The following is a 23,584-nucleotide window of genomic DNA, read 5'->3' on the forward strand; positions in this document are numbered from 1 at the left end:
CCTTACGAGTTGTGGTGTCTCGATTTTGTCCTTCAAATAGATACTTCGAGGCATATCCCCTCTCCCCCAATTTTGTTCCCCCAATATTTAATTCCATCCATTACACCCTTGTTTCTCTCCGTCCTTGCGATATTTATTTTCCCCTTCCTTGACTCCCTCTTTTCATTATTTTCTGAGCTATGCGACAAGTGAACATACTAGCTATTAGGGAACTTTGACAGACAGCCAAGGTTCTTTGCCCCACACACCACCAAACAACATAAATATCCGATTACGCATTGTTTTGTTTATAGAGTATGGAACAATGTACCTATATGAATTGTTATTATACGATATCCGATGCCTTTTCGAGTTGGAATTTTGAGTCGATTTGATATAGTTTGAACGGTGGACACTGGAGGGGTCGATAATGGGGCTGGATGAGGGGATGCCTAGAAACTAGTGGTGTGTAGCCTAATTGATAGGCGCGCTGGGCTGGGGCCGCTAAATTCTAGTGCCAAAATACTGGGGACGATGTCTTATTATCAATACACAATATACTTCTAGTTATATACTACCTAGGGACTTCATACATACTAAAGAGTATTTAAAAAAAAAAAAATGCAACACCTGAGGAAGGATCTCGTGGGCTAAAAATGCCTAAATGCTCCAGGCATGGGCACCCGACTTACAATAGATAGATACCTCTTGAGTGATCATCGTATTTTCTTGTAACTTCCGGCTGCCTCCTTGTCATGTGCCCCGCGTCTGGTTGAGCAATCACGACTTACATATCTCACCTGCTATCTTCCCTCCTCCCCCATCTACTTCATCGTCTATGTCATCATCATCTTCTTTCTTTACCCAACACCTGCATGTCTGGAAAACGAGTATAAGAAGGACACCAAAAGAACACCCTCATAGATCGTCTCCACCAGGAGAACAAAAGGTTCGTTGGCTATTCTTTGTGTTGATTGCTGGCCCCAAAAGCACCTGACTCCTCTTCTTCCGCCCGGGACAGAACCTCCCCACATACAACGCCTTGTCATCGGGCATCTGCCTATTAGGCTGAGCTCATCCAAGGAAGCTCACGGAATATCTAGCCTTTGTTGTCGTTTGAAAAGATTCAACGAGCTTCCTCTGGGAACTTCACGTATTCTCCCACTAGCCTTTATCCTGTTTACTGTTCCTCCCGAGCTTGGTTGTCGACTGTTGTATTCGATACGAAGCTCTCCGCCCTGCCCGCTTTCTCCTCTCTATCCCATGACATTCACACTCTAGCGATATGGCTGACTCTCCAGAGCCTCCATCCAGGCGTCCAGATACTATCTCAAATCTGTCACATCTGCAATACCCTACTCTTCCTCCCCTCAGTGCTTCGGTCGAAGAGTGGCTATCTCGTTCGAGACCTATCATTATGACGTCAACACCACCGACAGACCATCCACCAAAGTCTTTGAGTGAGAGTTGGGCAACTTTAAGTGTATCTGACGTGCACTCTGAAGATGGCGCTCCCTCTGAACAAACTGATGTCGGATCTCTGATTGATCAAACCGGCCCCGACGATGTTGCAAGCCTCGATGGGGGGTACAGCAGTAGCGATGAGGTGGACGGTCATTACGACGAGGGCCCTGAGAATGACAACTACGATTCAAGAAGTGAGATGTCCGAGTCTCAGGAGCTGCATCCTATGTTTCCTCAGATAGGACGCTCCATTGATGATAGTAATCTGACGGCCAAGACTGCGCTCCGTCAATCGACCGAGTCCATTGAATTTGTTGAACCCGATAACTGGCCCGAAGTTGAACGGGTAGAGCTGAAACATACAATTCGTTTGTTTGAGGGCCCTGAGATTACGGAGCTGGGGGATACTTTCGCTCCTTATTTAGAGGACTCGACCTTGATGGCGACCGTCCAACAGACGATGACAAAGAAAAGCATTGATACCGACAAACCTTTTCGAGTACTATATGTTGGAAGCTCCGAGTTCCGGAGTATTGTCCTTGATAAGCTTGGAGACGTCTTGGTGGCAAGTACATCCAATGGGTTCGAAAGCAGCTCAGCGGAGTCTTCAAGATATCATGTGGTTCCAACTTCGTTCGGCGCCGGCGCCGTCCCTAACTTTGCGGAGCTTCTCCCGATTCATGTCCAATTAATCGTTGACGAGTGCCTCGAGGCCTTCCCGGAATCTCATATCGATAAGCCTAGTACAATCAATCTGAAGTTAAAGAACCGGCCTTCATGTTCATCTCTCTGGACAGGAACCGAATATTGCCTCTCATCATCAACCGAATGGACTCTACCCGACGTAGCCATCACTTTCTTATCTAATTCGGATACCGAGATAGCCATGAGAACCCAAGATTCGGCACGTGTTTTCATGGAAAGACATGGAGTGCCAACAATGGCGATTTCGGAGAAACCACTCTGGACAATGTCTAGGGACCTGGTCCCCGTGAACCATCATAGTCTTCACATGTGTTTAGAATCTCGTCACTCTTTTACCGGGAGAACCACAGTCTTAGAGCGATATCCCATTGACCTAAACACATTCGAAAGCATCACTCCTGGGCAATTGAATAGAAACCTAGCCTCTTTAACGAGCATTTATCCCAGGAAGCACTACGTGTCTACCTCCAAGACCCCAACCGTCGTTGCAACGAAGCCTTCATTTGATATGAAGAAGTATACAAGGAAACTCCTCCCTCTCCCCTACCTGAGAAATGAGACTGAGTTCTCATTTGTGCTCCGTCTCATCACCATCACTTTAATATCTGCTGTAACGCTCACTTTCGGTCACTCAGCCCTCAAGGCTACCACGATTTGCATTTCAGACCTCCTTACCCGTCCAGCAGTCTCCAGCCAAGTTCCATCATCTACTTCGGGTATTTCAACCACGGCCGTTTTTCCAACGCAAGAATTAAAGCAGACATCAATTCCAGTGCTTTCTTCTTTGACAAGCGACATTCAAGTCCTTGGAGAACAGCTTGACAGTCAAACACAGAAGGGACATTTGGGAGCACTATCCCCTGTCGAGAAGCAGGCGACGCCGGAAACATTTGAGGTCCAAGTAGTGGGTGACTGTCACCTCGTCATAAAACCCCCACACAAATCTTTGGCGGGGAGAAGACAGCCTAAATTTAGTGTTCAAGTGAGTCGACGGGGTCAGCCACTTCAGTATGAGCTTTCCAGGCTATTCGAAGGGGTTTACAGTCTGAAGATGAATCGCGAAGAGGCGTACGGTGTAGTTAACATTACAATAACTACGAACTCGAAGCCCGCAATCAGACAAACCACCTCCCTAGATTTGGGGACACCGTGGTTGAAGATTGCAAACTGGAAACGTGCGGCACACGATATTACATCGCAGCTCGTAAGGGACTTGAACACCGCACAAACAGGATTATCCGAAGCGTACGGCCGAATCTGTACTGATCTACAAGTTCTCATGGGAGATGTGGTGAAAAAGGCATATATCGTACGACGAGAAGCGGACACCCTGCGACGAGATTCTGTGCAACTTACTCTCGAAACACGACAAGTGGTCTTGTCCACCTCGAAGCAACTCTCTGAGGTTTTTAAACGCACCGCTGTGCAGCCCTTCCTATCTGCCTCCTCCGTACTACAGGGTCAAACCCTGAAGGTAAATAAGGAGGCGAGGCAGATGATGAGCGGCACATGGGGTAGAATCAGCAACGGTGCTCAACGCCTAGACTTTAGAGCGATAATCGAGCATGTTCGTAACGCACACAAATGCAAGGCCCTGGATAAGGCCCAAAAGAGAGCCAGACGCTTAATGAGAGGCAAGGCCTCCTAGGAGCCCTAAAACGATTGGATAGAGTCCTGAAAGGGGACAATCCAATCCTGTTCTGGCCCCCTGGTCTGAATACTCTGTATTTCTTTTAATATGTCTGCTTTGCTTTTCCCTCTTTATCTTACCCATTTCCCTTCTCCCAACCTTCTCTTGTTTCATTTTTTTTTTTTTTTTTTCGTGCTGGGTTTGGCTCGGTTTGGTTTAGCCCCAGGTGCTTACAGGGATGGACTCAAGGGTTTTTTTTTTTTTTAAAGAAAGACAAACTAGTTATGTAACAATGAGTAACGAAGCAGTTCTCCCCCATAGAATTGTCCTTCTCCTTAATTCCGTTTACCAGACATAGCAAGCGAAATGGATGTAGTAGAGTAGACTTTGTAGAGGGGCGGTGGCACTAGTGTGTGTGGCCTTAGGCCCAGAGGCAATGAACCTACCCACTTCAGACTCAAAGCAAACCATCCATATTTTCCCCCTCCTCCTACTCTTCTTCTGCAGTGAGACTCAACCCCAATAGAATACATTTCACATATTCTTCATCATCAGGTATATCGCTATTGTCCTACGCTTCTTGTGATTTCTTAAACTCATCAAAAAAAAAAAAAACAACAGAAACCCCCGCCTGTTTGTCAACATGTCTGACGTCGCTGAGACCAAGCCCGACCCCACCACCAACGCTCCTGAGGGGGCTACGGAGACCACCACCGCCACCGAAACATCAAAGACGGAGGAAGTCAAGGCTGTCGCCGAATCTGCCGCCGAGACTGTGAAGGATGCTGCTACCAAAACCACCGATAACGTTTTCTCGATGTTCGGCGGCGGCCCCAAGAAGGAGAAGAAGGAGGAGGCCGCGGAGGCTGATGAGCCCTCCGGTTCTGCTAAGGCACAGAAAGCTGAGGACGAGGTGAGTTCTATCCTCTAGCTTACCACAGTGGCTTGGATATGGTTCTTTTGGATGCTGTATTATTATCTACATAACTCGGGGTGTTCCCTGAATACTTGATATTGCCGCTTTGCAAAGCTTTTCTTCATTTACCTGGAGATAGTGGCTAATATAGTTTCAACACATCAATAGGACGAGGCCCCCGAGTCCCCAGAGATTCACTTCGAGCCTGTCATCCATCTGACGGAGAAGGTTGAGACCAAGACCAACGAAGAGCTCGAGGAACAGGTTTTCAAAATGCGCGCCAAGCTCTTCAGATTCGACCGTGACAGCAAAGAGTGGAAGGAGCGTGGCACTGGTGAAGTGAGGCTGCTGAAGCACAAAGAGAACCAGAAGACTCGTCTCGTGATGCGCAGAGACAAGACCCTCAAGGTCTGCGCCAACCATTACAGTACGTCGCCGGCTCTGGGCTTTTTGTCCGGGTACATACCCTTGTGTTTTTTTGCGTTGTTGCTCATGATGATACAGTTGTCCCCGATATGAAGTTGAGTCCCAACATTGGTAGCGACCGCAGCTGGGTTTGGAACGCTGCTGCAGATGTTAGCGAGGGTGAGCCTGAGGCGCAGACTCTGGCCATTCGTTTCGCCAACAGCGAGAGTAAGTCCATTCTCATGAAATGAATTAGTTTAAATCGGGTTTCACTGATGCGATGATACTAGACGCCAACCTGTTCAAGGATGCCTTTGAGAAGGCTCGGGAGGAGAACGAGAAGCTCCTCAAGCAGTAAAGTTGCCGCTGCTTGTTTCAGCTTCTCCTGGAACCTCATGATAGTTCGGAGGACTATTCTTAATCCATGTTTCGATCCCCTTTTAATCGCAGCGAGTTTGATATATGGCTTTGTCCAAGGAAAACATCGTTATGCCCTCCTCTTCTTCCCCCTTCCTCCCCTGATATGATTCCTAGGTGTCTCCCCCTCCCCCTCCCCGTCCCTTTTGCACGCGTGCATGAAGCAGAATAATGATTCTGTTCATGGTTAAAACCATGAGCCAACACTGGCACTTCTGGATCGATGTATGCCCGACATTGTCCGCAACCGCATTATCGTCACCAGCTGAGGTTGGATGTGCCCAGCAAGTTGGCAGTAGATAGACGTTTGATCCATCGAATATACAAATGAAAATACTTGATTCCCATTTATTCGTACCTGGCGAGCTTTGTTTTAGTATCGTTTACGTCTCAAAAATTTGTGTAATGCGGTTTTTCTCGAAGGGTAGAGGCTATTATTATATCATCTACGAGGGACGAACCTCCAGAGCTCCCGATACATAGAAAAGCTCTGTCTGTTTGGAGCAGTAATGCAGTAAAATGGACTGTAGTAATTATGGGCATATTATCTGGCGACTTGGAGGAATAAACAAACAAACAGAGATCATTGTACCTATAGCGAACTCCGTAAAAATTTCGTTTAAACCAACTTTTCAAAAGCGATTTTGGCTCTGCATAATCCAAGAAGTCCCAATGCCATCCCCCACTCCCGGCCTCAAACTCTCGGATGCTTCCTTTCTTCCAATTTTTGACCTTCCCTCACGCGCCTGCTTTTCGCTCCCCCTTGTTTTCTCGTTGTCATTGATGAATATTGGGACCTTTCTTCCTGATTTCTCCCGCGAGCGTTTATTTACTGCCTCTTCTCCTCCCTAGTTCTACAAGCCCCCTTCCCCCTCGAACATTTACCGACGAGCAACCAACTCGCTCCACCTTCGCGCGAACCTCGAAGCCCCGGAAGCTGCTATTCCCCGCTGAGGCGCTTTTCTTACGGAGCACCCAGCCGACGAAAACTTCTTTCTTGATATACTATCAAATCCTCAGCGCGCGTGGGGTTCCGAGCCTTGTTGACAAGATGCCCGACGTAAGTCGTCCTTTGCTGCGGCTGTTTTCCCTCCATCTGAGGCACCCAAGAGGCCCCATATTCACGAATGATTCCTCCCACTTTCGCATGGCGCTGACGAATATGTTTTGCACATATACAGGTTAAAAGGAACATCAGGCTCGTGACGGAGCAACACGTCATGTACGTTTTCATCCCATCCTTGTCTCCCCTTACTCGATCTCGAAATCGGCCTCGAACCATCAACCAGCTCCTCCCACTCCTCTCTTCTTCCTCTCCCCTCTCCGTCATGTCCATATTATCGCCTTTCCTGTGTATCTGCGTTGGTCTTTTGTCGCGTGCTAGTGGGCGTATTTGCGCGCGGGTGCCTTGGACCGCCACAAGCTCACAACATAGTATGAGGGAGAAGGAGATTGAGTCGCGATTTAGTGTCAACGGTGTCAGCATATGATTCAGCTCTCGCTAATGGATATGTTGTTTGTGTCTACAGAAATAAAGATTCCGGCGTCGAAGGATTTCCTCTCCGGTCGTGGTCGATTGAGGTTTACCTCGTCAATGAGCATGGGGAACAAGTGGCCGCCAATGTGTTCGACAAGGTGACTTACACTTTGCACCCCAGTTTTGGAGATAGAGCAGTGCAAGGTCCGTTCATCTTCTTTCTTCCTGTATTTCTATTTTCCAGTCAAGATTTCTGGTACATGACCTGTTTATAAGGGAAATACTTGAACAGGCGAATGGTTCCGGTACACACTACCCCGGTAGAATTGCAGGCAGCTGACAAAAATCACTATAGTTTTCAAGAACCCTCCATTTAGGATCCAGGAAGAGGGATGGGGTGAATTCGACATGCAGATCGGCCTCACTGCTGCGGACAAGGAGCATTCGGTTTCGCATGATCTCAACTTCTCACAGGCGCGATATGAGTCCAAGCATGTTATCGTACGTGTTTGTCTTTTTTTTTTTTTTTTCAACTTCGAGTATTGAGGTATTTACATTGTTCCAACAGACATTCAAAAACCCCAAGCCTGCCCTACTGGCTGCTTTGCGCGACTCTGGCCCTGTTCCTGGGGATGAGAATGGCGTGAAGATGAAGCGCTCCGCTGGAGCCGAAGAAGGATCTAAGAAGAAGAAGCGCACAGAAAAGAATGTAAGTCTTTTTTTCCACCTCAGAAAAAAACAATGAAACCGGAAAAGACGGAATAGGTTTGAAATATTCCAATATCTGACAACATCCGTTCTCTACAGGTCGATATGGACAAGCTAGCAGATGGCCTCCAGCGACTCGGAGAAGATGACCTCCTCCAAGTGGTGCAGATGGTCCATGATAATAAGGCTCCTGATTCCTATACGAAGAATGATGTTGAGCGTATGTCTCTCTTCCTTCTCTTTACCTTTCCTTGGTCAAGAAATACTAAGCAAGTTTACAGAGGGAGAATTCCACGTCGATCTTTATACCCTACCCGACTCTTTAATCAAAATGCTCTGGGACTTCACACAGGAGAAAGGTGCCTTATAAGCCCTTTTCTCCTTCCTCCCTGATACCTCTTTTACTCCTTTTCAATCTCCATCTTATGTTTCGTCATCGGTTCATTGTCATATCTCATTTTTAGGCACTATCCATTTTATTTATTCCTCCCCCCCCTCCCCCCATGTTCCATTTCTCTCCCATCTTTCTCCATTTTTGTATTCCATCCAGATCAAAATCTACAAATTACATGGGTTATCCTTTTCTTTTCCCGATGAACCGCTTCCAAAGGATAGAACTGAAATTGCCTACAATCAGAAAGGAAATTGAAAAAAAAAAAAAAAAAAAAAAAAAAAAAAAACAGACATGTCAAACAGAAGAAACACAACGAGGCGCTCTTGGTACCGGATTCATCCAGTGATAGTTTAGTTTACCTACTACCTAGGTAACTAACTACCTTGGCTTTGCTTACATAGTAGGAGGGAGGTATCTAGTTAACTAACTACCTCAGGTATTAATTAGTGTTTTGAAAGAAATTGAACCAATCAATCAATTTATTAAAAATTTAATCACACATGGGCTGGTTTCATTGTTTTTGCTCGGCTAGGGCCTATGTATGCTATGGTATGGGCCTTTTAAAAGGGTTGGAGATGTTGTAGGTAGGTACTAACTAACTAACTATCTAAACAAGGAGAATGAATAGGTAAAGACTGAGAAGCGAGGTGGGAGAGAGAAACGATTGAAACTACGTACATACATAGCTAACTGGCCTTGTCATAACTAACTAGTTGACTTAGGTAGTGAGTGAGTAAAGTGCGTAAGTAGAGAGTTGATAGATACGTATAGTAGAAAAAAAAAAAAAAAAAAAAAAAAAAAAACAACGATGACGATAGGAATTCTTGGGAGATTTTTTTTTTTTTTTTTTGTGTCCTTTTTTTCCTGTCTTAAGAGATATATAACTACTAGATAAAGCACAACTCCCGGGAAAGGAGGGGGGGGGGGGGGGCAAAAGACAAAAAAAAGAACCACGTTGGATATCTTCGAGAGAATGCATCTTAATCTTAGACCAACTGAACCTGAACACCTAAATCAAAAGTAAATAGAGATGAGAAACAAGACAGGCAAGAAAAGGAAAGCGAAGCAATGTCTATGGAATGCGCCGATAGTTCCGGTCCAAATCGATAAAATAAGATAGGTAGTAAATTGGGGTAGACTAGGCCGGAACGAGTGAGTAACCTTGGTATTTGGGATATACATCATGGATATTTTTGAGTAGGGTAGGTGTAGAAGGAAGCCGTAGCTGGAACATCGAGTGGGAGAACACAAGAGGTAGGTAGGTAGAGAGGTAGATAGAGAGGTAGGTGGGTAGGTATGGATGTATATGCTGTATTCTTGTATTCTTTCTTTGTTATCTCTTGTAGTAGACATCATCATGTTCAGAGTACTCGGTGCCTGAAACAAATTGAGTTAGTCTACAGTACACGTTGTTTGTTGGACATGGGGGGTTTGCAGTTGGGCCAGAAGCAGGAAAATAAAACAACCAAGTGAACAACAGGAAATAGAAAAGAAAAAGAAAACTCACGTCTTGAGCAAATCCTCTAGAGTATCTGCAGTGCAGCTTCGACCCTTTGGAATCTGTTGAGGAATATCGACAATTGTCGAAAAGACGTCACCGTCCCGGTATGCTAACAACGCAGGAGCTTGGATATGATCCATCTCTGCGATTTCATGATGCAGCTTAATGAACCGCACAGCGGGCTGCCGTTGAGCAATTGTTCTTAGGCAATCTTCAACAAGAGAGCTTGCTGCAGACTGTAGTTGAAGTTAGTTATGGTCAATCTTGACAGATCTTGACGGCTGTCTTTTTATGGTTCCTGCATGCCCGCACATGTATAAAGCACATGCATCCCCCTTGCGTTCGACAACAGAGTCAGAATGCAAAAGCAACGTACCTCGGGGTCATAAACGCAAACCACCACCACCTGGTCCGACGGGACCTTCTCAATCGCATCTAAGTACCCAACCGCATCAACAGTGTCCACGGATCCGTACGCTTTCCTCCAAGGACTAGGCCGTCTTTGTCTTTGGTTCTGTAATTCCTGCATGCGCGACTCTCGCCAGTGACGCATGAAACGCTCCTCGTCTTCATCGGTAGCAGAGCCATCTGGGGATGAGGAGTTGTAGAGCAGCGTAGCGGAATCGGTGACGGACTTGGAAGAGGTGTGGGAGCGGCCTACACCAGCACCGCTGCCACCCGTGCCAGCGAGCCAGGTCTTGCGGAATGTGCTTTTCCGAGCACGCTCGAATGCTTGAGCATCAGCGATGACACCTTTGGGGCCTGTGTTAGCGTCGAATCGGGTGTTGGGGATGTGGTAGGTTGCGGTGCGAGAGCCCATGGCTGGGTTGTGATCTTCGGAGTCGGAGTAGTGCGGGGGGTCGTCGAGATCGTGATCGGAGGGGATAGAATCGATGTCTGAGCCGTTGTCACGGTCCTCGGGGTGGGAGGAGAGTTTCTCTTGGTGACTGAAAAGCCGATTGAACTCGTCTTGGGCAGAAGACATATTGAAAAGAGGAGGCCCAGGGAGAGCGGGGGTTGTCAAGATTTTTAAACTGACGAGCAAGGTGACGATGAAGTTGGTTTGAGCTTAGCCGCGCCTTGGATCTGCAATCGAGCTACCTAGATATCCGGTTTCGTTTTTAGTTCCCCCCCCCCTTTTTTTTTTTTAGCAGGTTGGTCTCTATAGGGCCGTAGGTCCGTAGGATGGTGTGGGGAGAAAAGCCAAAAAAGAAAAGAAAGAGCGGTGTTGGGAAAGGATGCCGATGATCGTCTGTAAGACACGGATGCTTGAAGGTCTGCGAATGAGATCGTAGAATTTGGGGAAGGGCCAGAGCCTGGGCTTTCAAGACCAAAAATGAGCAGGAGGTGAAGCAGTGTTGAGGATGACGATCGTGGTAAGTTTGGTGTACTAAGAGTAGTCTAAGGGAGTCTAAGAGAAGGTCAGAGAGGGCTGGACGCAGGCTTCTCGGTTTCAAAAGGCGGGTGTGTCAAGCCACGCGATGGAGATGGACTAGAAGTAGCGAAGAATAATTTCATGCTTCTTTTTCTTCTTCATCGATTCATTTACAAGTGAAGTTGTTTCGAAGTCCTCGTTAATCCCTTTCTGACACGTGAGTTGTTTATCTCTGACTTGTATACCGCAGGGAAAAAACTCCCACCACTCTTAATCATCGCTTCTCGTCATTAACTAAACTATTGGCATGCCAGGAAGTGGTCTGAAATCCTCCTTTGCTAGTTCAATAATTGGATTAATTCCCCGAACCACGTGGAACAGCACAAGGATATCCTTCTTTCTGGATTGGGCCGCAAGATGAGGATATCCGATATAGTTACACATCCGTAGGCTGACTTGCGACTAATAATAATCAGAACCAACAGTGCCCTCTCCACCCCGTTGTTTCATCTTTCTCCAAGTGCCACCTTCTCCGTGTGATCCATCGCTGCATGATACGGAGTACTCCCAGCATGAATACGAAGGACAATTACTTGTTTACCTTACTCTTTCTCGTCCGAGTCTTCGAAGATACTCCGCCTCTCTCTCTCTAGTCTACACCCGAGTCGTTCGAGAAAGCCAACTGTCCTTCAGGCTGGAAAAAAAAATGTCGTTTGTAACATTCGGCTGGGAATCCTGGTCCAACAGCGTCATCAAACTCGCTACTACAGCGACTTTCATCATTTGAATACAATCACACAAAAAAGGGTCAAGAAATGGGTCTGCAGAAATGCAGCAAGCTCAAACATCAGGTCAAGAGTATCACGCTTTAAAACACTCAAATAGCATATTCGACACTTTCAGATGTAAGCTGATTAGTAGAAGGTAGAGAGGAAAAAAAAAAAGAAAAGATGCACAAAATGAAAACGTCATGGCCTATCCGGAAGCATTCCTTCCCTTCCATCACCGGCAAAAATACATGCAGGAATAAGAGCGTAAAAGAGGCAGTCCAAATAAGAAAGAAATTCCAGTCATAGGTATAGCGAGGGGAGAAAGAGAGGCCGGAGAAATAGGTCAAATCACGGGAGAAAAGGGGGTGTAGATGAAGTGAAAGGGGAAAGAAGTATCAAAAAACATATGAAAAAAAAAAAAAAAAAAGCCTGAAGATCCCCAGACCTCGTCGCTTTCGAGCTCCAGGGAAATCCACATCATTCCAGACACCAAGCGTGCGCCCCAGCAACTATTCTCAAGAGAAAGATTGACGACATTAGTACAAACTGCCGCATCAGTTTTCCTTTTCCTTTTCCTTTTTTTTTTTTACTCTTTTTAATTCAGAAGTTTTATCCCTTGCGACTTGCGCAATCATGGCCAGGTGTGATGAGGCTGTGTCGGAACACCCAATCCACCCAAACATGCCCAATTATCGCTTGTTCCCCGGTTCTTTGTGACTCTGTCTGCATCCCCGGCGGTGAATTATAGAAGGCGATAGAACTGCTTCTCGACAAATAAGATTATCGTACAATGCGGACATTCAACCTATCGGTGGGTGAAAATAAAATTTCGAGCAAGGACGTCGCAGATGACTGAGACAGGGTATCTTGGTTGTGGTTGTTGTTGTTTTTTTTTTTTTATCTTTTTTTACCAGGCCCAGACCTTGAGCTATAATCACCGATGATATATTAGTATCCTGTGGCTCTCGGTCCAAATCCAAAGGATTGCATCACTCACCAATGAGTCCCAAGATCCAGTGCAAAGACTGATGCCATCATTGCTGACACCAAGGCAGCTGACGCGGTTCTCATGGCCACTTAAAGATCCGACCTTGTCTCCTCGGAGAACGTCCCAGACCTAAGAATAATCAGCACCCACTTTAGTTTATAGCTAAAGTTATAAGAAACCAACATACCTTGCATTCAAAATCATCATATCCGGCAAACAGCAACCTTCCAGATACTGAGAAGGCAACGGATGTAATACCGCACAATATTTGGTCGCTCTGGAAAACATTCGTTAATTCCGGATCCCGTGGAAAGTAAAATACGGGTTCGTAAATCTCACCTGGTAAGTGTTGAGCGACCGGTCTGCACGAATATCAAAGAGGCGGCAAGAGGTATCATCGGAACCTGTTCCGAAAGCATTTCCATCGGGGAAGAACTGGATCGCGTTAATGTCAGATTCGTGGCCAGAAAAAGTCTGGACAGCTTTTCCGGTACGGATATCCCAAAGCTTAGCGAACGCATCGCAGGCACCGGAGACGAAGATGTTTTGGTTGGTAGGGTTGATGCTGATGGACATGACATCACCAAGGTGGTCTGCGAATTCCGTAACCTTAGACCCTGATTCAATATCCCAAAGCATGCAGGTCATATCGCCGGAGGAGGTGATAATTCGGCGATCGTTGATAAAGCGACAGCAAGAAAGATATCCCGAGTGGCCCGAAAGTTCGCGCGCGACACGGGTCGGTCCCTCTCGAGAGGAAAGGTTGTAAATGGAGCAAATATTATCCAGACCACCGCAAGCAACGTAGTTTCCGCTAGGAGCATAGGCGCAGGTCATGACCCATGACGATCTCAGGGGGATGGCGTGGACTTTGTTGGTAGTGTACGCATCCCAGATAATGAGCTTTCCATCTTGAGAAGCTGAGACGAGATGGCGACGGTCGGTGGACCAGTGCATAGCGTAGATCTTAGCCAAGTGACCTTTGAGCGTTCGTCGGGGCTTCATTCCAATACGGGGCAAGGTGTCGGTTTGGTTCTCCGCGACATCACGAACTGTTTGTTTGGCAATAGTCAGCAACTCGTCCAAGACAAAATCATCCAATGACGGATGCAATCGTTGAGGATGTATTCTGCAGCGAAGGGGATTCCATACGGGTTGTGTCGGCCAGCTCATCCTTTCGACGCCTGATCTTATCCTTGAGGCCTTCGGCTTCGCGCCTGGCCGCAGTAATCTTGGCCTGCATCTGCTCGCCGCTCATATCGGCTGCCATCTTGGGTGATTGGGACCCCTGGAAAGGAAAGTTGGCAATTGGAAAACGTCAGCGGACCTATATGGTGGAATTGGAAGGATAGATGGCGCGTCGTAAGATCCAGGGGATTTGATGAGGTGAGGAGAGGGCGATAGGAGAGAATCAGAAAGGAGAGAGAGAGAGAGAGAGGAAGAGAAGGGAGGGAGAGAGAGAGAGAGAGAGAGAGAGCGAGAGGAGAGGAGAGGAGAGCAGAGGTAGGTTAGGAGGGGGGTGACGGCCAATTGGGTGTGGAGCGAGTTTACGGCGGAAGCGACCGAGCGAAACAGAAGAAATAGTAAGAAAGTTTCGACCCAGAGCCTTGGTGAATTCAAGCGTCTAATCCGGCGTACGGATTATAATAATAAAAAAATATATATAATAAGATATCTTAAGAACTAAGGTAACTACTAAGTACTAGAGAAACGAAAAAGGGAAGAAAAAGTCAGCTGAAAGCCAGAAGATTACCTAGTAGTAATGGGGGAAAAGGGGAAAGGCTCGGAAGAGTTAGTAATTATTAGTATAGGAGACAAGGGTAAAAAAAAACCGCAAGATGACAGACAGGAAGAATCATAATACAAAATCAGCAAATAATAGTAGGACAGAGTACTCCGTAGCAGGAAGACATACTCTTATTAGAGAGTTACTCCGTCTATTATTAGTATTATTAGCATTTTAATTAGAATTATTCAATGATAGGAAGGTCCGCTGTGAGTGCCCGTAGAATGGAATAGGGTAATAGTTACTGTAAATGATAATATATGATTTACCAAGCAGACAATGCAATTGGAAGATTGGTGGAGATTAAGTTGTTCCCCGGGATACAATAAAGAGATCATCTTCTGAGCTTCCAGAGTTCCTATCATAGTATAATATTAAGAATAATAGCAGGAAAAAAACAATCAGAATCCTGATTGAACTGAGAAAATAGACTGCTTAATTAGGAGAATTAGGAGAAACCCATCTTCACCTAATAATTTGGGTAGGGAGTCGGAGCCTCTGTGATGGGGAAAGCTACCGAGTACGTACTGCGCCTGTGGGGTTAAACGCTCCAAGTGCGTGCATATTTCACTTCTGAATAAAACCCAACGCTAAGCTTTCTACATATCGTATCAATCAGACAACCCCATACGCCGCTACATGGAAGAGCCTTCGGGGAATATTACCGCGGATCTGGGAGATTTAAATTCGTTTTTACCTTTAGCATGCTTGATTACGGAAATTACTCTGGGACTTCCACTGCTCTTATAGAAGCATGGCTGGTACATGAAGGTGGCTTATGCTTAGCTTGTCTTGAAAGGCTGCTGGAAACCTATACCTACTCCTAAACTTATAGTTTTAGTCTGTCATGTTTTAAAGCACATACTACTATCATGTAAGAAGTAACTACTTGGAGAGATTAGAAGAATTTGTGGGTTTGTAGAGCAATCAGTGCGTGTACACCAAATATGAAGTAAGTGGTCTGAAGCAAAGGGACAAACAAGCAACTAAATTGACCAAAGCGGCGGCACCCAAATCGGAAAATCGGAGAAGGTGGCGGCGATGCCCCGGCACTAATATTCCGGTTAAATTAAGTAAGTACCTAGATTTATTAATGAGAAAATACTTATTAAAATGCTGTTTATTTCTATGATAGAGTACTCCATACCATATAAGTATTGAGGAATCACTTAATACCAACTTCCTAAATATGTAAATGAAAGGCTCTTTGGAATTTCAAAGACAGTAGTGAAAAGTGCGAGAGGACTGAAAGTGAGGGATAAAATGGCCAAATTCCAGGAGGTACTAGTAGTACTTACTACACTAACGGCACAAAACATACCTAACTATACCTACTGCCACCTATGTATTTTTCAACATGGTGTACTCTGTATTTCAATCTCGGAGAAAATCCCCTGGATGTCTTCCAATCCTCATGTGTTGTTGACTTCATTCGGGTAGATCATATGTCACTCAAAACAGACAATCAACCGGTAGGTACAGTCTATAGATACTCTGCAAATTCCTTCATTGAGCGTCAAAAGTACACCACTTCAAGTTGCGTCTCTGAACTCTTTCCATGATACCACAGTTTACTTGTCGACTATTATTATTAATCATGAATGTGGTAAAAGACCTTTTATGAGGGCCAGTAGACCCAATGAGCTAGTCAGGCACGGTCTTAAAGTCTTCACAATGGAGCCACTTCTCCAGGTGAAATGAATTTACCTATCTACTCCGTATGTTGAGCAGAATGGCATATTCAAACCACTGAACTAATTTCCTATCCAGCATGCAGACTCACCTGCATGTGCATCCTCTTCCAGGCAGAAATACTCTGTATGCAAAGTATAAATCTTTAAAAGAAAGTATTGACTTGTCAAAAAGAAGATGGATAGATAGGTATATTTCCTGTCCGTGTCGACTTTGGAAAGGTAACAAGCCTAGCCCGGAATTAGAGGTATCTTAAATAGTTACCACCTTTAGCTTAGTACTCCAAATTAATGGCTCACCAAGGAAGTATCTCATCTCATGCATTAGATAACTATTGAGAACGGCAAAGCCAAGTCCCTAGACCCCTATATCATTGGTAAAATACAATTCGGAATTATCAATATTTTCCTTACTCATCGGGTATGGAACCAATTAACTAATGTACGCATGTCCTTTAGCTTACTAGTGTCGCACATTATGGCGCTTTGCTTTACGGCTATCGATCCAGCTAAAATCCTGCAAGCCCTGAGCTTAGGGTTTGAATTACAAGCTAAGAAGGTGTGTTGTGTTGGAATGATATCCGACTACTGCCACTGTTTGTTCAAGGTTATATACATCGGACATCCAAACCTGTCCCCCGCAAGCCATGAATAATATCTAGTTTATCACTGCAGTCTAAGCTGATTTCTAATACCCCCAGATGCACCTTAATTATTGACAGAACAATACATATAATTTGATGAACGGCTGCCTTGCAGTCTTAGTTGCAGCATGCTAGCCATACTCGCCTCTCCACACCTATATGTTATCTCACGTTGCTTTTGGTCTCACAGCTGAAGCTCAGATATCAATCGTAGTGAGATTAAACCCCTCGGAATCGCGCTTTATCTACCACAGGGCGAGCCTCTCTTTATAGACGGCAGCGACGGTTCCTTCTACAGACCTTTCTGAACCTTTTTTTTTTTTTTCATTTTTGGGGCTACGATTCCCTCTGCAACCCGTAAAAGTGGCCTCGTCGATAGGGAAATCCGGGCAACCCTACTATAACCAAGTTGTGAACTACCGAGGTAAGAGTCAAAGAGCGTCTTCAGCTACAGCAAGCTTGACTTGATAGGGAAAATGGTACAGGATCCTTGGACGACCCCTCACTCTCGTTGCCAGTAGAGGAATTCTCCAGAACTCCGGTAGAAAAGACGTTGCATCCAATCGGGAATGATGAGAAACTGCTTAAGACTTAAATTTAGCCTTAGGTCCAGTCGGTATAGTCCAGCATCAGATTTATCCGCACAGCTATATCCAATCGGGTCTGTACTCTAAGCGCCCAACATTCGTAGTCCTAACCAATCCGACCCTATCTACTACGTTCCCATGCTAGTATCGTCAGCAAGGAAATACTCGATCAATGATCTTGTCCTGACGGATAACATGGTAGGTACTGCAATATTGGAGGAGTATGTTGACAATATCGTAATTCTTGAACAAATTTTACCGATTCAAGTTCAGTCCATGTGTATCTATATCTACCTACGTTGATAGTGCAGGATATAGTTAGTACTTGGGGGACGAGACGGATACATACTCCGCGATACATTGTTCAAAGGCACGGGCGGTCCCACAATGTTTCCTGGGTCAAGAGCCTCAAGATTATCTCTAAAGACTATCAGGTACAGAAAAAAAAAATATATATATATATATACTTCGAAGCAGATCAAACTAGAACCAACCTTCATCCCTACTACTACTGTATAAGGACTAGCTACGGATTATTTTTAAGTTTCAACGACCTTCGAGTCTTTCAATCAAACTGTATTAAATTCTAGACTTCCACCCCTGGCTATATCTTTCCATAGAACGATCTCTCTTAAGCGCCCTGCCTTGTCAAGAACCTATTTTTAGACGCATGCTCAGGACAATCAAACAAAGATGAAACGATCATAGAAGCTGGCAGTGTCTGTGCATGGGTGGGAGCACAGGACCCTCTTGCTTTGTGGGTTTTACTAAGGGTAGGGTCTTGATTGGTGTTTGGGGAAATCTTTGGTTTTCTTGGGATACTATTCATATTGTAGTTACTTGTATGGAGTACTGATAGAGATCAAATTCAGTTCTTGTAGTCAATACTAGATAAATTTGGTGGAACTGGAACTCTTACGTATTTACCACAACTAACTATCGGTCAGGCCGGTATTACTCCGTCGCGAAAAAAAAAAAAAAAAAAAAAAAAAACCAAAATGATTATCAATCTTGATATGTGCCGTGACATCAAGGCGGATGGCTTGATTTAGGTACACGAGCCATTTCCTCACCTCCAAGATTGATTGAAATACTATCATTTAACATTCACCCGGAAGTCCTTTATTCTTATGATATAAAGAGGCAAAACTCGGTGGCGGCGGAAAAAAAGACAGAAGCCTGAGGCGCCGCCCGACGAGATGCTCCGCTTTCGCTGGTCTCTCTTCGCCCCCTCTTAGTCTAATCAAGTACTACAAAACAAGAAGAAGAGTTGTTAATAGTTAACTAGTTAAGACTCTGAAGTACCCTTTCCTTTTAAGTTTCTTTCCAAGATATCAGTTTTTTCCATTACTATTATTATTATTATTATTCTTCTTCTTCTTCTTCTTTCTACTACTGAATCACAGCGTGGCGACCACCACCACCAGGCTCGGACGGATTGGTAGTCTTGGCTCCAACAGACCTCCCTTTCACGCCTCCTCTTCCTCCCTCTCCTCCTCCTCCTCCTCCTCCTCCTCCTCATCATTCTGCAAACATCTCTTCATCCCCAATCCCTACTTTCCACCCCTCGAGGATCCTTCACCGTCATCCCTCTACCAACTAAATACTCCTATGACTCTGATATAGTCTATTTTCACTACCCCCTGAACCCCCTTTCCCCTCCCTCCCTTCCGTCTCATTTCTTTTCTTACCCTCCCCAGCGACGAGTTTTCCTCCTTGTCTTAGGGGCCGTGACCACACCACCCTCCCTCAGCGTCGAGCGCCGTTCTCTGTGCCATATATTTTGGAATCACTTTTCATCCCGAGATATAGCGGTTTCCTTTTTGAGGCTCTTCCTCCTCTCGCCCAGCATGCGGGAGGTCAACTTCAGCATCCCCAATGTCAATAAGGCCTCCGTCAACATTACCACCACCCTCTATGACCGACGGGCCCTCGACTGCACATCCACCTTGCCTTTGATCAACTCCCTGAATCACCTAGCCTATCTCACAACATCCTCTGCCCGGATTCGCGATATCCTCACCGTCGATGGCGGTATTGAAAGGCTTGTCTGCATCCTCAAGGAGGGTCGGAGTAATAAGTTGATGGAGATGTGGAAATGGAGTCTCGCCTTTCAGTGTGTTGTGAACATTGGAGTACGAGGCTCGGAGAGTGTCAGGACAAGGGTTGTTGAAGCGGATATGGTGCCTGTGATCGCCACCATCCTCGATAATTACATCAAGGTGGTCGACAAAGTGCGCGCACGATCGGATTCCGAGGCTCAACGCCACAGACACCACCATAAGACGGCCCCTACCACTGCTGATGCATCGGGTCGCGCGTCGTTCCTAGATTCGTCCTCTACCGCCGAACAACGTACCTCTCGCCGTCAAGCGCCTCCTCCCCACATTGAAATCCCCCCTTTCTTCCAAGATAATCACACCGCCGACCCCAACGCCATGGACGTAACATCCTCTCCTCGCGTTCCGTTGACATCTCCTCCCGAACGCAGCACGTTTGGACAGGAAGCCCACGGCCATCGATCGACTGCTGGTCATCGTCACAGGGTAATGCAGCCCCTAGCCACAGCTCTTCCCCCAATGGATGCTGCTGATGGCTTTGGGTTGCGCCCGGTGCGTGATACGGAAAGACTTCCGAGCATGCTTTCCGGAATCACATCTCAACCTGATTCCCCCACTACTCCTGGTGCCTCTGGACACCTTCGGGCTACGGTCCAAAGCACCCTCGGACGACAGCGCCCTGCCCTGAGACAGCACCAGTCTGCCTCCGGTGAATCCGACGACGGAAATGGAGAAGGATCTACCATGGGCGATGATGCGGTGTCCGCCGAAACAGCCGAGCCTATTGTTGGACTTCAGAGTCGGATGGAAATTGATGACGTTGCCGACAGACAAACCATGCTGGAGAGCGTTTCTAATACCCATGACCTGACAGTAACCGATCCCTCCGAGGGACAAGAAGCTGAAACCTTTAACATCACGCACCGTTCCACCGTGGACGGCAGTATCATCAATAACGACGCTACACAGCCTGATGGCGCTCTGGGCCTGTCACCTACCCAGGCTGTTGCCAACGCCAACTCTCCCGCTCTCGTACCTAGTCCATATTCTCTGTACCTTCGTGATCGTTCCACCAACACGCCTCAGAATGTCCTAACTACGATGCCCCGTGAGGAGGATGTGTTGATGTCCCTCCAACTTCTCGCTTACGTTTCTAAATACTGCAATCTCCGATCTTACTTCCAACATTCCCATCTTGTGCCTAAACTCAAAGTCGACCGCGAGCTCCAAATGCTTGAAGAAGGGGCCTCGCCGATTGAGCCCGCTGAGGAGGAAGACGAGTACCTGCTCCCCGACGATGTTAATATCTTCCCCCTAGTTGAAAGGTTCACCGTCCGCCACCATTCTAAGGATATGCAGTATTGGGCATGCGTCGTCATGAGGAATCTCTGCCGCAAGGACGAATCGAGAGGCGGTATTCGACAGTGTGCATATTATAAATGTGGAAAGTGGGAAGAATTCCAGCGGCAGTTTGCGAAGTGTCGTCGTTGCCGCCGGACGAAATACTGCAGCAAAGATTGCCAGAAGGCAGCGTGGGTTTACCACCGCCACTGGTGCCACACTACACCATGAACGGATGAAATTGTCTTATATTCCTAATGCATACCGGCTTGCATAGCGTCATCTGCTTCTCTTTTTTCCTCTGTTTCTCTTCTTTTTTTTTTTTTTTTTTTTTGTGCAAAGGTCTCTCATCTACCCGTGCATGGCATTTTGAACCTGGCGGCGTTCCTACATTTCCCAAAGATACCTTTTGTATGTCATCGCTTGCGAACGTTGTCTCTTTCCTTTTTGTTCCTCGGACCCTGTTTCATTAAACCTGGGTTCATCAGCCTGTTTCTTACTCATACGAATCACCTCTAGCGGTCATGAATATGCGATGTCATCTTCAACCATCTATCTTACATGTCTCTTTTTGTTTGTTTGTTTGGTTTTTTGTGTGTTTTTGGCTTTTGTTACCAGTACCAGGCTCTTAATCCACCATTGTCTTGATGTCGGACGATTTTCCTTTATCAGTTAATTACCAGGCATTCCTCACCATCAACTCCCTGGAGTGTTTCCTTTTGGCCGTCTCTTTTTTGTATGTGTGTTGTGTGGGATATTTTCGATATTCTCCAATTGGCAGTTTCTGTTGGTCTGTTTTTGTTGCCTTTTTTTTTTTTACTATCCCATGAATGTATATGCTCATAAACTAGCATATTTTGTCTATTGCATCCAATGGCTACATGTTCATACACATCAACTAGTACCCTGCAAATGAAACAGTCTGTGACTTGTCATTATGAACTACCAAGATAACCAAAAATTGAAGGCTTACTAGTATACTAACCTACACAGCAGCAGCAGCAGCAGCAGCAGAAGAACCCCCTTCTCTAAAACTATACGTCGCATTCAACCGCGACATCAAATGCTCCGACGCAGTCAACGCCCTCCTCCCCGGCTCCAACCCGCCCGCACCACCACCAAACCCGACCTTCTCCTCCGGCCGCAACCCTCTCTCCCCGCGCTCCTCCCGATAAACCCTAACCACCTCGCTCGGCACGGGGACCAGCTCCGTCGCATCCAACGGGTGGCAGAAAAACGCAATACTGTACCGGTCCTCGGCGCTGGGGCTGGGGCTGGGGCTGCGCTGCTCGGAAAGCGGGAAGACAACCCGGTGCACGGTGGACTTGAGCAGTCCGTCGGTCCAGTAGCTGAGGAGATCGCCGATGTTGACGAGGATGGGCGGCGGGAAGGCGTGATGATGATGTTGGGTTCTGCTGGTTTCTTCGTCGGCCGAGGCGTCGGCCGAGGCCCATGGCTGCACGGGCACAGGAGCCCAAGTGCCCTCCTCGTGTGACGTCAAGATCTCGAGACCCGGCTGGCCTGGTCGTTGGAAGAGAAGCGTGATGCTTCCGTAGTCGGAGTGGGCGCCGGCGCGCACGTCGATGTCATGTTTGTACGAGGAGGTTTCCGGGCGGGAAATGGAGGGGTAGTATAAGTAGCGGAGGATGCAGCCTGTTGGGCCCTGGGTTGAGTCGTGGCGGGAGGTGAAGAAGTCGTCGGGTATCTTGTATATCTTGTTAGTGTGTGTGTGTGTGTGTGTGTTTTTCTTCTTCTTATGTCTGGAACTGGAATTGGATAGATGATGGTGGTACCTGGAGTCCTAGGGCGAGAAGCTTAAGGATCCGCGCGCAGGTTTTGTTGCATAGTTCTGCGAAATGGCCTATTTGGGTCTCTTGGGGGGCGAGAGAGGGAGGCAGAGGCTGTTGGGCTTTGCCGTCTTTGAATTCACCAAAATTCATTGCTCTGGTTTGGATCATAGGTTAGTTAGTTAGTTAGTTAGTTAGTTAGTTAGTTAGTTTGGTGTTGGGAGCATATACTCTTTAAAGTCGCCAGTCTGTAATACCTATCGTTAGTTTCCTGTCTCCTTGAGGGTAACAATTGTGACAAAGTCCAAGGAGGGAGACGAACTCGTTGATGCTCAGGATCAAGTGTCTCCGTATGCATTCCAGACCAGCCCCGGTTCTAGATACCAGTTAGATGGAAAGAGTATTATCGATATCAATGCATACATTCGACTGGATGCGGCAGGTTTCCTTGTCCTGCGCCGGGGATGCGAAGAAAGCTTTGGACTGTATATCCTCAGTCAGGAGTGTGTCCATTGCGAGTCCGAGACGAACATACCTGGTCAAAGGCCCTCTGGACATCCTCTGCGGTAAAGTCTGTTCCCTTGCTATCCACATAAAGGAAGCCGTACTTTGTGGCCGCATCGAGCATGGCCTTCCCCACCGCTGGATCATTAGGGTTGGAGATATCCAGGACAGGAAGTTGAATTGGGGGCCCGACGGAAGTGGTATCCGACATTTTGGAGGTGTAATGTATGTTATGTTCCAGAGGATAAGTGACTGACGCCTGAAGCTGAGAATGATGGTGGGGAATATTTTCTTATCCCGTTGATAGGATGGATGGATAGATGCATGGCTGAGGCAATTGCTATGTAATTTGGCCCCGCCATTCTTAGACGAATATCTCGTTTACTCGGTTGCCAACTATATTTATTTATCTGATTGACTGTACAGTACTATAGTTAGAACTAGTATATTGAAAT

At 46.4% G+C, this 23,584-nt stretch overlaps 6 protein-coding genes across 6 annotated transcripts; 3 read left to right on the plus strand and 3 right to left on the minus strand.

The window, feature by feature from the left end:
- Window positions 1-1,264: 1,264 nt before the first annotated feature.
- On the plus strand, window positions 1,265-3,796 carry P175DRAFT_0425976 (uncharacterized protein; the record flags this gene model as incomplete). The annotated part of the gene is made up of 1 exon (XM_040893139.1): window positions 1,265-3,796. One exon carries the CDS (start codon window positions 1,265-1,267, stop codon window positions 3,794-3,796), a length of 2,532 nt encoding a protein of 843 aa, XP_040756890.1.
- A 625-nt stretch (window positions 3,797-4,421) lies between these two features.
- P175DRAFT_0506959 (uncharacterized protein) lies at window positions 4,422-8,071 on the plus strand (the record flags this gene model as incomplete). The annotated part of the gene is made up of 10 exons (XM_040898235.1): window positions 4,422-4,691; window positions 4,863-5,121; window positions 5,199-5,327; window positions 5,390-5,453; window positions 6,706-6,738; window positions 7,046-7,197; window positions 7,349-7,494; window positions 7,562-7,702; window positions 7,801-7,921; window positions 7,983-8,071. The coding sequence occupies 10 exons, from the start codon at window positions 4,422-4,424 to the stop codon at window positions 8,069-8,071; spliced, it is 1,404 nt and encodes a 467-aa protein (XP_040756891.1).
- A 948-nt stretch (window positions 8,072-9,019) lies between these two features.
- On the minus strand, window positions 9,020-11,081 carry P175DRAFT_0472921 (phosducin family protein). The gene is made up of 3 exons (XM_040895148.1): window positions 9,973-11,081; window positions 9,603-9,832; window positions 9,020-9,472 (listed from the first exon to the last, which is right to left on the minus strand). The coding sequence occupies exons 1-3, from the start codon at window positions 10,579-10,581 to the stop codon at window positions 9,457-9,459; spliced, it is 855 nt and encodes a 284-aa protein (XP_040756892.1). The 5' UTR covers window positions 10,582-11,081; the 3' UTR covers window positions 9,020-9,456.
- Window positions 11,082-12,675: 1,594 nt separating this feature from the next.
- Window positions 12,676-13,999, minus strand: P175DRAFT_0430121 (WD40 repeat domain-containing protein; the record flags this gene model as incomplete). The annotated part of the gene is made up of 4 exons (XM_040893409.1): window positions 12,676-12,858; window positions 12,917-13,006; window positions 13,069-13,781; window positions 13,882-13,999. 4 exons carry the CDS (start codon window positions 13,997-13,999, stop codon window positions 12,676-12,678), a joined length of 1,104 nt encoding a protein of 367 aa, XP_040756893.1.
- A 4,839-nt stretch (window positions 14,000-18,838) lies between these two features.
- samB (MYND-type zinc finger protein MUB1) lies at window positions 18,839-21,494 on the plus strand. Its single transcript, XM_040896541.1, has one exon. The coding sequence runs from the start codon at window positions 19,288-19,290 to the stop codon at window positions 21,067-21,069; it is 1,782 nt and encodes a 593-aa protein (XP_040756894.1). The 5' UTR covers window positions 18,839-19,287; the 3' UTR covers window positions 21,070-21,494.
- Window positions 21,495-21,823: 329 nt separating this feature from the next.
- On the minus strand, window positions 21,824-23,422 carry P175DRAFT_0521261 (putative oxidoreductase, 2OG-Fe(II) oxygenase family; the record flags this gene model as incomplete). The annotated part of the gene is made up of 6 exons (XM_040899187.1): window positions 23,161-23,422; window positions 23,049-23,108; window positions 22,948-23,001; window positions 22,857-22,873; window positions 22,632-22,782; window positions 21,824-22,552 (listed from the first exon to the last, which is right to left on the minus strand). The coding sequence occupies exons 1-6, from the start codon at window positions 23,338-23,340 to the stop codon at window positions 21,824-21,826; spliced, it is 1,191 nt and encodes a 396-aa protein (XP_040756895.1). The 5' UTR covers window positions 23,341-23,422.
- Window positions 23,423-23,584: the final 162 nt, after the last annotated feature.

Source organism: Aspergillus ochraceoroseus (genome assembly GCF_002846915.1).
Source record: "Aspergillus ochraceoroseus IBT 24754 chromosome Unknown P175scaffold_1, whole genome shotgun sequence".
NCBI lineage: Eukaryota > Fungi > Ascomycota > Eurotiomycetes > Eurotiales > Aspergillaceae > Aspergillus > Aspergillus ochraceoroseus.